The 15131-nt window shown below is 37.9% G+C and overlaps 1 protein-coding gene across 6 annotated transcripts in view; it reads right to left on the bottom strand.

Annotated features, from left to right (window-relative positions):
* Positions 1 to 11099, bottom strand: part of LOC133528597 (papilin) — a 149453-nt gene extending 138354 nt beyond the window's left edge. For all 6 annotated transcript variants that reach the window (XM_061866036.1, XM_061866035.1, XM_061866037.1 and 3 more), the window contains exon 1: positions 10954 to 11099. In XM_061866036.1, the coding sequence (XP_061722020.1) occupies positions 10954 to 10973 (20 nt within the window). In that variant the 5' untranslated portion in view covers positions 10974 to 11099. The remainder of the gene's footprint in view (positions 1 to 10953) is intronic.
* Between the last annotated feature and the right edge of the window lie 4032 nt (positions 11100 to 15131).

The following is a 15131-nucleotide window of genomic DNA, read 5'->3' on the forward strand; positions in this document are numbered from 1 at the left end:
CAGTAGCTGAGGATGAAACTTGATTAACGCAAGAAGATAGAGAGATAGAGACGAGTAGGTAGAAGGCCAAAACCGAAAGAATATCGCTTGGTATGTTATGTCGTACTTACCGAGTACGTAAATATCTATAAAAAGTGAATCTTCTATAGGTACTCTAGTATGAATTCTTATTCCGTGGTACCTGGTCAGGGGCCCATTTCTCGAACGGTATTAGTCTAATATTATTAATATTATGTGTTCCCATGGTAACCCATACGATTTAACAGTTCGTGGACTAATAATATTAGTCTAATACCGATCTAGAAATGGGCCCCAGATTATGTTAATAATAATGATATAGAATAAGAAACAAAACGACCGTCTGCTCACTGTTCGAGTCCTTTGATAATAGATAAGTGAAAAATGGAAGCTCCTTATCGCTTCTCCCATATTTTCTAAGAAATAATAACGTCCGTACCAGGATACTAGGGCCGTGAAGATGTTATTTTTAGCAATTCATCATCACTCCTATCGTACAGTCTTTGACACATTTAACTGCCTAATTGTTATCCTTATTGCAATGAGCTAAGGTCTACGAAAGGTCAGAGAATTTGCTGGTAGTACTGAAGGTAATTTGTCAAGACAACAAGGCTCTGATTATGGTTGCAATGGTGCCAACTAGTTGCTGAAAGATTTACGATCTACTCGCAAAATTAGGTCCCACAACTTACTATTTTCTACAGATTGTGAACTAAGCATTGAAACTCTAGGTCCATGGGGTCCCAGCGCGCACAAGTTTTTTGGAGAAATCGCGAAACGTCTGGTTGACGTAACTGGTGACCGAAGAGCTGGCGGCTTCCTCGCACAACGTATCAGTATTGCGATACAACGAGGAAATGCCGCCAGCATCCTTGGTACAATGCCTCAAGGGCCTATTTTAGATATAAGCTAGTTATAGTATTCATCTGTATATATCCATTATGTATATTGTTATTGTCAATAAATAGATTTATTAAAAAAAAAAAAAAAAAAAAAAGCATCTATTAGGTACATATTTATTTATTTTTAATTAAAGAGAATCACGATATCAATTCAGTAAACAAATGCAAGCTTGTTAAAAATTGCGTTAGGGAAACATTGCGAGAAAAAAATATACTACAGAGTAATAAAACGAATGTAAAAAAATGCGTTTGTGAACAAATGCGATCACAACAGTAGCTATCGAGAAATAGTAAGACAGGGAATTTAAAAAAGCGGAAAAATTTGCGACTATGAATAACGGCGAAAAGAAAATTATCTGCAAGGAATAACTGCGTTTGGGAAACTCATCTAACAAATCGGTTCCGCACCAAAAAGGTACAAAAGGAACCCTTATGGTGCGACTCCGTCCGTCCGTCCGTCCGTCTGTCACAACGCTTAATATCTCGAGAACCACTTAAGCTATCGATTTGAAATTTGGAATAGTTATGAACAACGCTAACCCAGACACATTGAAAGTATTATTTTCTTATTTTATTTTTAATAACTATTATTATTATTGGGGTTTGTGGGCCTTTGAGTGCCACGTCGACCAGGTAGTGATCTATTGTGACAGCCCTTTAAAGTTCATTACTGATGCCCGTTGAATCCAGGAAATTCCAGATTCTCATCGCATCTCATAGGGTTGCAATACGTGCCGCCCTAAGTGGGTACTTCTTTTTGACATTAGTGGTCCACAGGAACAGAGAATGTGCATTGCAGTCTCCTCTGGCTCCTTGCGGAACCTGCATGTCGCATCTTGTTTCTTCCTAATTTGAAACATGTGTTTGTTCAACTTACAGTGTCCAGTCAATATTCTGGTCACCACGCAGGTTTTGTATCTTTTGAGCTCTAAAAGCACTTAGCACATTCGTTGTTGAACCCTTTGATTAGAGCTTTCGAGTGTTCTTGTCCTTTGACGAACTTCCACCAATCGATTGCTCTTGTTATTTCTAAGTTGCTGAGCATAGAATATGCATCCCGTTTTGTCCACAGAATGGTTCTGGGCCAACCAGGGGTGTGTCTGTGCCCTTTCTAGCAAGTTCGTCCGCTTCTTCGTTTACGTTAATGTCAGAGTGCCCTGGTACCCATCTAAGTATGACTTTGTTGGAGTTAACCAGTGCATTTAGGTTTGTTTTACAGTTCTGGACTAGTTTAAATAACTATGGGAAATGCCCAATATGAAGAGGGGGCAAAATTTCAAACTAGGTCAAGTGGGGTATTTGAAAGAGCTCAATTTTTTTGTAGTGAAAAAAACTTGGTTTAAGGAGGAAAATGTGAAAAAAAATACCACTCCCCCCCCCCCCCTTATCCCCGAAGGTTACAGAAGAAAAAAATATTGATTTTTTACAGAATATTAGCATTACTATACATTTTACAGGAAAAATTTAATCTTGGTAACTTTTTTTTAATTATCAAAGAACATCCGATTTTAGTTTTGCAATTTAACCAACTATAAGTTTGTTAATTACACTGAAAATTGCTATGAGATTACATTAAAGACACCTTTTTCAAATAAATAATCAATTTTTGAAATCAGTTTACATGATAGAGAATTATCCTCGAAAAACCAACATACGTACGTGCATTACATCGCGCAAATTAGTTAGACAATTTTCCGATAGATGGCGCTATACACAATTATACTTAGTATAGGTACTTCTGATCAAAAAAGGCTATCGCTTTTGTAGTTCTCGCTAACTCGCACTTGACCGGTTTTTTGTTATTATGAAGAACTTTAAGATCAATGAAATTATAATGAGGCTTGAATCATGATTTTTTTAAGACATATAGTCCGTTAAAGGATTAAACTAAACCTTAGTTATCTCACTTATCTATCTATGGGATATAATATAAGAGTGTCTATGACAGAAGGAAGGAACAATTCCAACTGCTTCTGACATAGGGGTAGCAACCTAAACAAATCTAGGTCACATCTCAGAAATCTAAATGTCTATACAGACTAAGACTAAGCTGACTTGTTCGTACCTACGCTACCAGGCTCCCAGACTCGCCTGGAGGTCCATAAGCACTAGACTTGGAATACAAGCACTACACACACTCGCAGGACTCACACATTAGACCAGCCAGACATTGGTAATTTACGCAACCGCGGATGGGCAGCAAAAAACTTGGCGCGTAAGTGTAGATAGTGTCGGTTTCATTGAGTTGAATATCTATAAATAATCATACTACTAGTCAGCTCACTAGCCTCAGCCCGCGAATTCGTCTGCATGCATCATCAGTATTTCCATAAAATATTCCACCCGTCTTTTCACCCCCTTAAGGAATCATTCCGGTATAAAACTCTCCTATTTTCTTTCCCTGGACTTTTCGTTTATAATATTAGTAGGGACAAAGCGCGCAAACATAAAATATCAGGGGGCCTAGCCAAGATGGCAATCGCACATCGACAAACGCCAAAAATGTGCCAGGAAAAAAGCACGTGACTATTTACATACATTATTAAAGTTGTAATTGGCGTTTTCTATCAATTGTTGTCATAGGTAATGACTTGGTCCCCTGACACGCCATTATGGCTCTACTAATAGACGACCGGTCTGGCCTAGTGACCCTGTCTATGAAACCGATGGTCCTGGGTTCGAATCCCGGTAAGGGCATTTGAGTGATGAGCACAGATATTTGTTCCTATCATGGATGTTTTCTATGTATGTAAGTGTTTGTATATTTATTATATATATCGTTGTCTGAGTACCCACGACATAAGCCTTCTAAAGCTTACCGTTGGATTTAGTCAATTTGTGTTAGAAAGTCCCTATTTTATTTATTATTTAAATAAGATTATGTCAGATATTTTGCACGTCTCGTTGTTAACGGTATTGCAGAGGTGGATGTACCTGCATAAATCAGTTAAGAGTGAAATTAAAGTTATACCCGGAGCAACAGATGAGAACAACCTCTCGGACCAAACGCGCTGGCGAAAGGGGTGCTTTCAACTTTCTTGAAGTCATTTGTTGTCCCATTGTCTAATACATGCATTGAGTCACAGTAGTATGAACAATGAACATGCCATTTAACCAGCTACGTTATGAAACTTATGAATGTCGTAGTTTTAGAAATCAATTTCGCATTGTGCAAGGAAGTAAACTTCGTATTGAGCTTCAGCAGTAGCTTTTACGTTGATATGAAATACTATCTTCTATAAATAAAATTTTACTAGCATCAAGCAAGTTTCAACAAGTTACTTTTAAAATGTATACTAAGAAAGTAAACTTAAGTTAGTTTACCAATGAACGGGTAAGTATTTGTACCCATAGATGATATATATTTGGCTTCATAAATAATTAAACTGTATTAAAGAGTTGTAGCAAAATTAATCTAATATTACGCCTTTACAAATGAAGATTTTGAGAGTTTATTTATATGTATAGAAATTGTAAGCCACGCTACGTATGCTATAAAATGTTCTTGATTTATTATATGATAAATAAATAATAAATAAATGGCTCATGAGTCATGCGATAAGGACCGCACTGTGGGATATTGATTCAATGATCATAGTCCCGATAGTCGTTTGAGCCGAACGGTCTAATAGCGAAGAGTCTCGACCAGCATCTTGAAAAACTACTATGGGTACTAGGCGACGATATACATACGTATATAGATAAATACATACTTATACACATAGAAACACCCATGACTCAGGAACAAATATTTGTGCTCATCACACAAGTAAATTATTTCAACCACCACTAGACCAGATAAGTCGTCAAAGATGAATTTGTCGAATTCGAGTTATAATTACCACCGAGATATCATAGACACCTAAATATTTGACGAAGTACTAATCCTAAAGGGAATCTAAAACCCCACAGAGTCAACCTTTCAAGAAAAAGAAGCCTCAGGCAAGCAAATGAAACGAGACCGGCGTCACAAAAACAAATAACAGCCGAATTGAAAGCGAAATCTCAACGAACCCGACTCATGCGCAGGAGTACATTCCCACTATGCCAGTATTTAGCAAGTCAAATGCTCTGCCCAACCTAGGGCTCGTCTATGCCAACTTCGCACCGATTTTAAAAGAACAAAGTTAGGGAGAGTCATTATGAACGTCATATTTTCATAGAAATTTGACAGAAATTTGAAAATGTCATGCAGAGTTAGCTTGGTCAGACTCAATGTACATATAACTGCGAACTGAATGTTTCTACGTCATATCATAATCATTGCAAAGCAAACGAGTAATTCAGCCGCTTTAATTATTATTTTTAAATTATTATAAATTTATTTTTGACTTCGTCACATTACTATAAACTGGAGATGTGTCATCTTTGAATAATTATAGGCCAATTTCACTAGCTACTGTTCTGTCCAAAGTGTTTGACAGTTTGCTTAATGCTGAGCTGGATAACTACCTGCAATTGCACAGTGCTCAGTTTGGGTTTAGGCCTGGCCTGTCCACAGAGAGTGCAATAATTTGCATAAAGGAAACTGTTAGATACTATACTAGTAGAAAAACCCCTGTATTTGCTTGCTATCTTGACTTATCCAAAGCCTTTGATTTAGTAAATTATGAGATTCTATGGAAGAAGCTTTATGATGCAAATGTACCTAAAGATATAATACATGTTTTTAGATATTGGTACTCTAGTCAAATTAATGTTGTTAGGTGGGGTGATACAATGTCTGATGAATACAGCCTTGACTGTGGGATAAGACAGGGTGGGTTAAGTTCCCCTAAATTGTTTAACATATATATAAATGCACTTATCGAGAGGCTCAGCAGCATGCATGTTGGCTGTCGCATACAAGACACTAGTTTCAATAACATTAGTTATGCAGACGATATGGTGCTGTTGAGCCCCTCGGTAGGAGGGCTTAGGAAATTGCTAAATGTATGTGAGCAATATGCTATTAGTCATGGCCTTAAATATAACTGTACTAAAAGTGAATATATGATTTTTAAGCATAGTAATAAAATGTAAGGATGATTTTCCCCCAGTATTGCTCAATGGCGTCCCTTTAAAACAGGTATCTGTATTTAAGTACCTAGGACATGTAGTGTGTGATAATATGAAGGATGACGAGGATATAAAAAGGGAGCGTAGGGCGCTGGCGACTAGAGCAAATATGCTGGCACATAGATTTAGGCGTTGCACCGCGCCAGTAAAAATAACATTGTTTCGAGCTTTTTGCACTACCTTCTATACATGTGCACTATGGACCAGCTATACGCAAAGGTCGCTAAGCGACCTACGTATCCAATACAACAATGCCTTCAGGGCACTGTTGCGGTTGCCTCGCTGGTGCAGCGCGTCCGGGATGTTCGCGGATGCGCGCGTGGACGGGTTCCAGGCCATCATGCGCGCGCGCTGCGCGGCCGCGCTGCGGCGCCTGCGGGGCAGCCGCAACAGTCTCCTGGCAATTATAGCTGACAGGCTTGACAGTCAGCTTCTTGTGCACTGGACCAGGGTACACTCAGTGGTAGCTACATACACACAATTCGCATGAGTGTATGTAGTTATTACTGGTGTATGTGCCTGGCTCCAGTTTTAAACCCTTAAATATCGTAAGTTTAATTTATTTCAATAATAATTTAATATAATTTTTTAGAGTAAGTCGTACTAACACTGTATGGACCAAGGTCTGAAATAAATGATTTTTATTTTTATTTTATTTTTTTATTACTTTATATAGGTACCAAAGCGTACATAATCCGGACGTATCCCTTTTTACCCTACACGAGTCCGCCTAACAAGAAACCGGAGCCTGACGCCAGCAACAAACGGGACCGGCGTCACAAAAACAAACAACCGCCGAAATTGAAAGCGAAATCACAACGAACCCAACTCAGGCGCAGGACGCGTTCCCAATGGTTAGCGAGTCGACCGCTCTGGCTGTGTATGCTGCTGCATGCTGTGCTCGATTTTTGAAAATCGAAATGAATCCAAAAAATCTCTGCATATGGTTTTCTTTTTTCAAACGCTACGACGGTATATAACTGTGAGCTCGCAATTTCTACGTCATGTCAACATTGTTTGCAATGGGATTGGCAACTGTCAAAAGTGTTTATAGATGGCGCCAGCATAGGCTTAAACTGTTTCTAGTTTGGTTCTATGAGATTGAGCGTAAAATTCCAACGCCAATTTGACACTAATTCGTAGGTAAATCCTATGTGGCGCCAACTGTAAAATACTACCCCGGCCAACCCCATGTAATTTTCAGAACCTTAGATTATCGACTTTTTCAAATTAGGTACCAGAATCAGAGCTCACATAATTGGTCGTGTCACATTTTTGAAACAATGTTTTTTCGACGTCGCCTAAATAAATTACGCACCAATAAGGTAACATGCAATGATGATATTAAAAAAGTGTGTTCTGTACCGATTATGGATTTTTTGCTTACCTATTTACTCGTATCTGGCTTGTTTTTATTAGCATCAACAATGAAGGATTAATTTGGGCAAAAAATACTTAATCTCATCATTGGACTCGCCTGCGCTGTGTAAGCTATTGGAACACTCAAAACATACCGTATTATTTCAAATCAATCTTAATCCCAATGGATTAGAATAAGTTTTAGCTTGTAGCGGGTTAGGGTTTGCAGTTATCTAAATCTTTAAACGTTTAATTATACGAAGCTTGGTCAGGGTTGCCGGACAAAGGATGTGCAGATAACGAGAATAATTTTATATTTTTAGCGGATTTTTTTATTCCAAAATACTGAAATAACGATTGTCCAATCTACTACCTACCCAATCTGTCGGGTTTTAACTACGGTGATAGTTGGATTGGGCAAATTGGGTAGTGATTGCAGATTGGAAAATTGGAAGGAGTTCAAATGCCAATTTAAATGTGGATTTGAACCAAATTCAAAAAATTAACTTTGTACCTATAAGCAGATTTCGTGGATTGGATCCATTTCCTAAAAAAACGTTCAATTAAACCGATAATTTAATATCTGAGTCACTAAAACCAACAGGCCAATCCGAAAGTACACTGACATCGGAATGATATCTAAATGATGTCATATTGTTATCGTGCATTTCGCTCGTACTTGTCCGTTCATGTATTGGCGTGAGCCAGACGTAGGATAGCTAAATGACATTATCTAGATATTATGTTTATGTCAGTGTACGTTCAAATTGGTCTGACAGTTCAGTACGTAGTATGCGAACATTAATGCTGTTTATAACGACACGACATACCTATGCAGTGCCGGTTTAAGGAATCAGCTAAGTATATATTAAATTGTGTATTAAATAATAATATTTATTACCATAGGTATCACGGGCATAAAGGCAAAGTAACTATTTAATCTTTCACACATTAAGCAGCTATATGAAAAAACTGAAACGTGAATAAATAACTCGCAAAAGTCTACTTTTTTGGAATTAAAACCACTGGCGATTTAATCCACTTCGTCAGTTGCAAAGTACACCTCATTTAGTTCCAACCCTACCCTTTCTTCTCGTACAAAACCTGCAATGAATGAATGCATGAAGCGACAGAATTCCTCCGTAAAGGAACAATAGTTTTAATCTGACTTTTTTATTTTCCAGACTTGGATCCAGTTTACCTCCCCTCTATCCCCTATTCACTTTCCTGAGGGCCCACAACGAACATCGAAAGTCAAAATTTCACTTTTTGCCTCTCTATCGCTCTTGCATATTCGAGAGATAAAGAGGTAAATAGACTAACGAACCAAGTGATTCGCGGTAGGCCTTTCTGGCCGACGACTGACATGACAGCTATAGCAATTTGCGTCAGATTCGGATCTGCGTAAAGTACCAAAAAAGTTTGATGTAGTACCTTGTAATATTTTAATTTTAAATAAATTTTTATTTTGCTGTCAAATTTTGATTATGGACAAAAATGGCTGGTTTGAAGAACCCCTCATTCTGGGTGAGATACATACAAAATACAAATTCACCCGAAAAAAAAATCCGTTATGTAACCTCTCTATCACTCTTGCATATTCGAGCGATGAAGAGGCAGATAACTAAATTTCGACTTTCGCGTTTCCCGATAGGCCCTTTGTAAACAAACCGCCTTGATGCATCAATGTCATATTTTATTATCTGTGAAAACTTGTCAAAAAACAGTTTAAGGTACAGTATGTATAAGTTACTCTATGGTTTATGAAAGGTGCTAGTGCTGCACTCTGGCGGCAGAACATTGCAGTAATACTCCCTATCGGGTACACGCTATTTGCTGAAAACTCCCAAATTATAGGTAATTATAGGTCCTTACGGCTCGTAGCTTTCGTGCTGATTTGATCACAACTTAAAATATGAATTGAATTTCTTAACAATTTAAACATAACTTTTCATGTGATTTCCGTGAAAAGATAAAACCACAGTTTTATAGACCTCGCTCTCCAAAATGCATAACTAATTAATAAGTAAGTTGATCGTAAATCAAGTGATGCATTGAACGAAATCTTTACTGTGACAAGGTTCCACGCCATTGCCCGCCTTATTCGTGTAAGTTCGCAAAATTGCTTTTCGTAGAAGTAATAAATGGGGTAAATGACCTGTCATTAATTAGACAAAAATAGAGGATTTCAACAAACTGTAAACATAGTAAAGTTATCTTGAGATCATAGGCTGGGTGGTATTAAAAGTTTTACGATAACATTACAACTGGAATTGTTTTTGCTAAAAAGTTTGTTTAGAAGTCAAAAATACGATACCTATTCTAATATACGGAAAGGTTCTAAAAAAATACGAGATAGTTACTAATAACTTCAGTGCCTAGCTGATCTTTTATTTGCCTGAGGTCGATTTAACGCTACAAAACCACTAAAATTAGACAACCTTACAATGTCAAAAATGGATATGAATAATACAGTCACGTCCGAAAATATCGATACGGAAAAACTGCCAAAATTATGTGTACATGACCTTATTACCCATATATTAAGGTAGTGTATATATATTCAAAGGTGTATGTGAAGTCCCCAATCCGCATTGGGCTAGCGTGGGGACTATAGCCCGAGCCCTCTCGCACATGAGAGGAGGCCTGTGCCCAGCAGTGGGACGTATATAGGCTGAATTATTATTATATACATATATATATATTTGGCACTTTGTCCGTACCAAAAATTTCAGACGTGACCGTACAAGGAGAAATAAAAAAAGTGGAGATCCGTTTAAGGGCATAATCAGTATCGCGTTTGGATTAGGAAAACGTACAAGAAAAAAAAAATTGACTCAAAAAAATGTTGGCCTTTGTATGGAGAATTGGCAGACTTGGACGACTTGCCCCAAAAAACAATTTTCTTTTTCGGCGTTAAAGTAATTTGCCCTTAACGGATCCCAAATACTTTTGTTAAGTACATCCTGTTAATAACGTAGGTATTTTGATTAATAGTGCTATATTCTTACTGCAAGATATTATTTTATTTAAAATAACAATTATATTAACGCCTTTCATAATGTTATGTGCAATCAACACTTCCAATTACCGTTGCTTTTTAAATAAAACAGGAACTTGATAGTAACGATTATTTTAAAAACTTTACATTTACTTTTAAATTCTGAATTAAACTCGTATTTATTTATCTATATTACTGTTATTTGGATATTATGTAAAATAAATTGTAAGGGCTCAATTTAGAACCAATTATATATCGCGCACAAATCGATTATAAATAATGCCGGTAACGTTGACGAGATTTCAAGACATTAAAAATCCATCATTCATCAATAAATCATTAGCCGATTTTTAACGATTTAAATCAATCTACGTCATTTCTAACTACTCCCTTAGCATAATTTTACTTCAAATCATTTGCAAATAAATAAATAAATACATTAACTAAATAAGTATTCGTTAATTTAAAAAATCTACACACATGTCCTACCCGAAATCGAACTTTAAATTATTTAAAAACAAATTAAATAACCACAATTTAATTACCAAATATTCATCACTTAAAATTTAAGCACTCAGAAATTACCACCAATCAAAAACTTAACCCAAAACTCACCTCAAACTAAAACACCCCATGTTGAGCCTTACAGCATGCCAAACACACACACACTCACTGCCAGTTCGTACACCCTGCGCGCCGGCGCGCTTTAGACTGACTGTAGTGGCCCGGACCGGCGCTCGCGCAGCCTCGCCTCCCCACTCCTGAAAACCGCCACTGAATAAGCTTTTGGGGCGGCGACGGCCACGTGACTGATAACTTAGCTGGATTACGTGGATTGAAGTGGCAAGTAATAGACGACCGGTCTGGCCTCGTGGGTAGTGATCCTGCTTATGAAGCCGATGGTCCCGGGTTAAAATCCTGGTAAGGGCATTTATTCGTGTGATGAGCATGGATATTTGTTCCTGAGTCATATGGGTGTTTTCTATGTATTTAAGTATTTAATTATATATATCGTTGTTTAAGTACCCTCAACACAAGCCTTATTGAGCTTTCTGTGGGACTTAAGTAGTCAATTTGTGTAATAATGTCCTATAATAATATTTATTTCTTATCTGAAAACATGGCTTTGCCTCTTTTTCTAACATATTTTTTATGACTTAAAACATGCATATATATATTTACTTTGTCAGCCGTCAAATACGTAGGACTTGAAGCGCATTTTATAAAACTGTTAATAAAATGCGGATTAAAACGCCGCTCAGCAGTCAAGTGGTAAAAATACCTATCTGGAAAACGCTGATACATGGGTTTTTTTGAGAGCCATGTTAACGGCACCATTTTTGATATTTTCGCGGCACCTGTGTAATTTCTACCACTTTATGCGTTAAAAGTTGAATGTCCTATTCGTTTTTATGTTTTCAATGTATTTAATTAAAGATACTGCATATGGTGTCAATATTATTACTGTAAACTTGTATCATGTAGCTTTATAAAATTGGGTACTAGATGGTAAAGCAGGGGTCATCAAATGGCGGACCCGACCTATTTTGTGCTGTAAATTACATTTGCTTAATTTCATAAACTCATGTAGAAACATTCATTTTATTTTTAAAACCAGACCCCTGAAGAAACTAATTGGTGACCCCTGTGGTAAAGGGATCTTAATTAGGTACCTAGTCGGTCAATGTAGAATAGTAGATGCTATCCAAGGAATAATGATGACAGGAAGAATACTTGAACCACTCCACTACTCACTCTTGTTCTTGTCTAAAGATTACTCTTCAACCACTTCCTAAAACAGGAGATATTAATATTTATTTGTGATGAAAAAGGATACATTTTGAATAAAATTAAATTATGACTACTTATAAAATAAAACTACTAAAACTAAACCTACCTAGAAAAAATAAAGATACCTAAAACAGACCCTTGCCTCTTGGCAGGGTGCCCATCACGCAGGCAGCATTCCCGCGCTGTATCGCGACGGCAAGCCTTTGCGCGAGAAAACTGCCTGCGCGAGGGTCTCCCGTTGCCTCCCTCAATCGCTTTCCAAGCTCCCTGTGGAGCCCACGCGCACCTTTGCCCCACGGACCAAGTGTCTCGACACCAAAAGCTACGAATTGGTAGTTGGTGCCGAGACAGCTATATTTATTAGTTTTAAAACGTTCTCGGGCGTCAGCCGCCGCCCTGGCGTTTCTGCTAGTCGCTGGCAAGTAGGAAGCTGCCAGCGTATCGGCGCAAGTAGCGTCCCACACCAGCGCAAGGCCCATCCTCCAGGGGATCAACGACATCCCGTCGGGGCGCTTACCATCGTCCCGCACGATCTGGGGCTCCAGAGCTGCGGGGACGTTGGCGCTGACGAGCGCCCATCTCAGGATGTCGTTGAGTGCTGCATGACGGGATAAGCGGCTGGCGCCCGAAGAGCAAGCAAGTCCGTGGTGCCCCAGACGATCTACGGTTGCCCCACAAGAAGCGCAGCTAAAACAGTATAAATTATGTGTAAATATGGAACAATCAAGTTTCCTTCAAATATCAAAAGATGAAATCATGTTCAGATATTTTTGAACAATCATTTTGCGTAGGTACGAGTAGATACATATGTAATTATATATATTTGATAGCAATAGTGCCTATTAATAGTATGTACTACAATATAATGATAAATGGACTTCATTGACATTAAATTCGTTATCGCTACAAGCGGAAGCGACACATGAGTAGACTAAAGTTTTACTAACTAGTAAAACGTTTTGCAAATGCAAACCTACTGAGCATACGTAACTACTTGGAAATTTGGTTCACAGCTCTCAAAAACCCGTTTATCAGTGTTTTCCAGATAGGTATTTAAACAAGTTTAATAATGACAAAATGTCCTGATAAAAATATGTAAAAAAAATTGGGCTTTTGTATGTAGGGTTGGTTGACTTGAACAACCTGACACAGAAAAAAAAATTCACGACAAAATTGTTTTTTTTTCTATTTCTCTTCTACTAATCAGAACACGATACCAAATATGCCCTTTAACGGATCACCACTATTTTTGTTAGTCTTTATATATTTGGCCAGCTTTGTCTTACATGTGACAAGTGAGTCTCATTACGACATCCTAATATTCAAACTCTTCATGCAGGTTAAAAAAGAATATTTATATTCTCTTTGCCTGCCACAAAGCTACAGAGTCCGTCTAAGCATAGCATGGGGCAAGCTGAAGATATTTAAAATTTGTTGGAATGATTATACGGTATGGAGGGTAAAGGTATTATACGACATTGGTATAGGAACGTAGGAAGTGACATGCTCGCTTGCCTATTTACCATAGATAATTTTTTTAAGTACTCTCCGACAGAAGGTTAAAAGGGCTAAAACTATAGGGCCGGAAACCATACTATTGGCAATCTGATCCACATCCTACGGCACTTCCTCACGCATTTTGGCAATGTTTCGCAAGCTTTATCTATCCTAGAGCAACGCAGGGGCGGATGCGTGGGCGACTATCGCTTCCGCGCGTAGCAACCAAGTAGCAACGCAGGAGCACATGTCATTCTCTTGAAGCATTCGAACCTTAGAATTTCAACTTGATTTGATATTAGTGGAAGTGCATTTCAGACGCACCAGTTTATTAGAAGGAGCGAGATGAGATCCGAGTTATGCTCAATCTAGTTTAGATTTTTGAAGTTGTAATTCGGCTCTAAAGCAGAAAAGGAAAAAGAAAGGTAGAAGCAGGAACGCTGACACCACCAACATGTGGGATATATAACTAGGAAGAGAACGAGAGAAGATTCGGCTATTATCTTAGTTGCATGAACGGGAGCTAGGCTAATTACAAACTAAAGTAGAGCCCCAATGCGGAAAGAGAAGAGTCGTCCATTCCCATGTAAGGGGTGATACAGACCTATTAAATTAAATTAAATAAAAAATAATTCATTCATTTTCGTGTTTGTGATTGTATTTCACGCGTGTTCAAATTATTTTTCTAGACTTTGCTACCTTCTATTGTCCGTGCCATTTAGAGTTCAAAGTCGACTTATCACTAACGAAAAGAATGCCATGAATAAGTGACAATATTTAGATAATAAACAAACATGTACAGCGAGCTGCATATGCGATCCGTCTGGACCTACCCGATCCTCGCCCGTCTTGCAGCACCCATACCGTGGTTACTTTGGCCCACCTCTGTGGGTGCATTCGGCAGACATGGCTGGCTAAGTCCCATTTCAGATTGGCGGTCTTAGCTCCAACATCAGTAGGTAATGCTTGTTTTTGAGCGCAGCGTAGAGTAGCTACCACAAGACGAAAATATTACAAAATAAAAAATAATAAGATACATTGTGTATTTTCTTTACACACTTCTTAAACGCAGCCAGTACAGGCACATGCATTGCATGATTTGATATTCAAATTTTAGTACTTAAACTAGTAGCTAAAATGATGACTAACCCAAGTATTCATAATGCATAATAAATAAGCAGGAGGCAGGCACCTGACTCGTTTTATGACATCACAGTGGCATTGACAAATGTCAGTGTGTATTTTTGATACGCCCACATATACTAATGGTAATTGATATGGGCCGAAATAAATAACTTTCATATATTTTGCAAAAAAAATACGACTTTTTTTATTCAGAGAGCAATGTATCATTACCATTACTTTGTTTTTATTTAAAAGGTCGTTATTACTGACACGACGTCACTACTGTCACAGGTGATGACAATAGAACGTAGTGATTATATACTCTTTGGTGATGACAATATGCAATGCACGCAATACACTGCCTCTCGATAATTAATAGT

This window comes from Cydia pomonella, chromosome 19 (genome assembly GCF_033807575.1).
Source record: "Cydia pomonella isolate Wapato2018A chromosome 19, ilCydPomo1, whole genome shotgun sequence".
In the NCBI taxonomy this organism is placed as follows: Eukaryota; Metazoa; Arthropoda; class Insecta; order Lepidoptera; family Tortricidae; genus Cydia; species Cydia pomonella.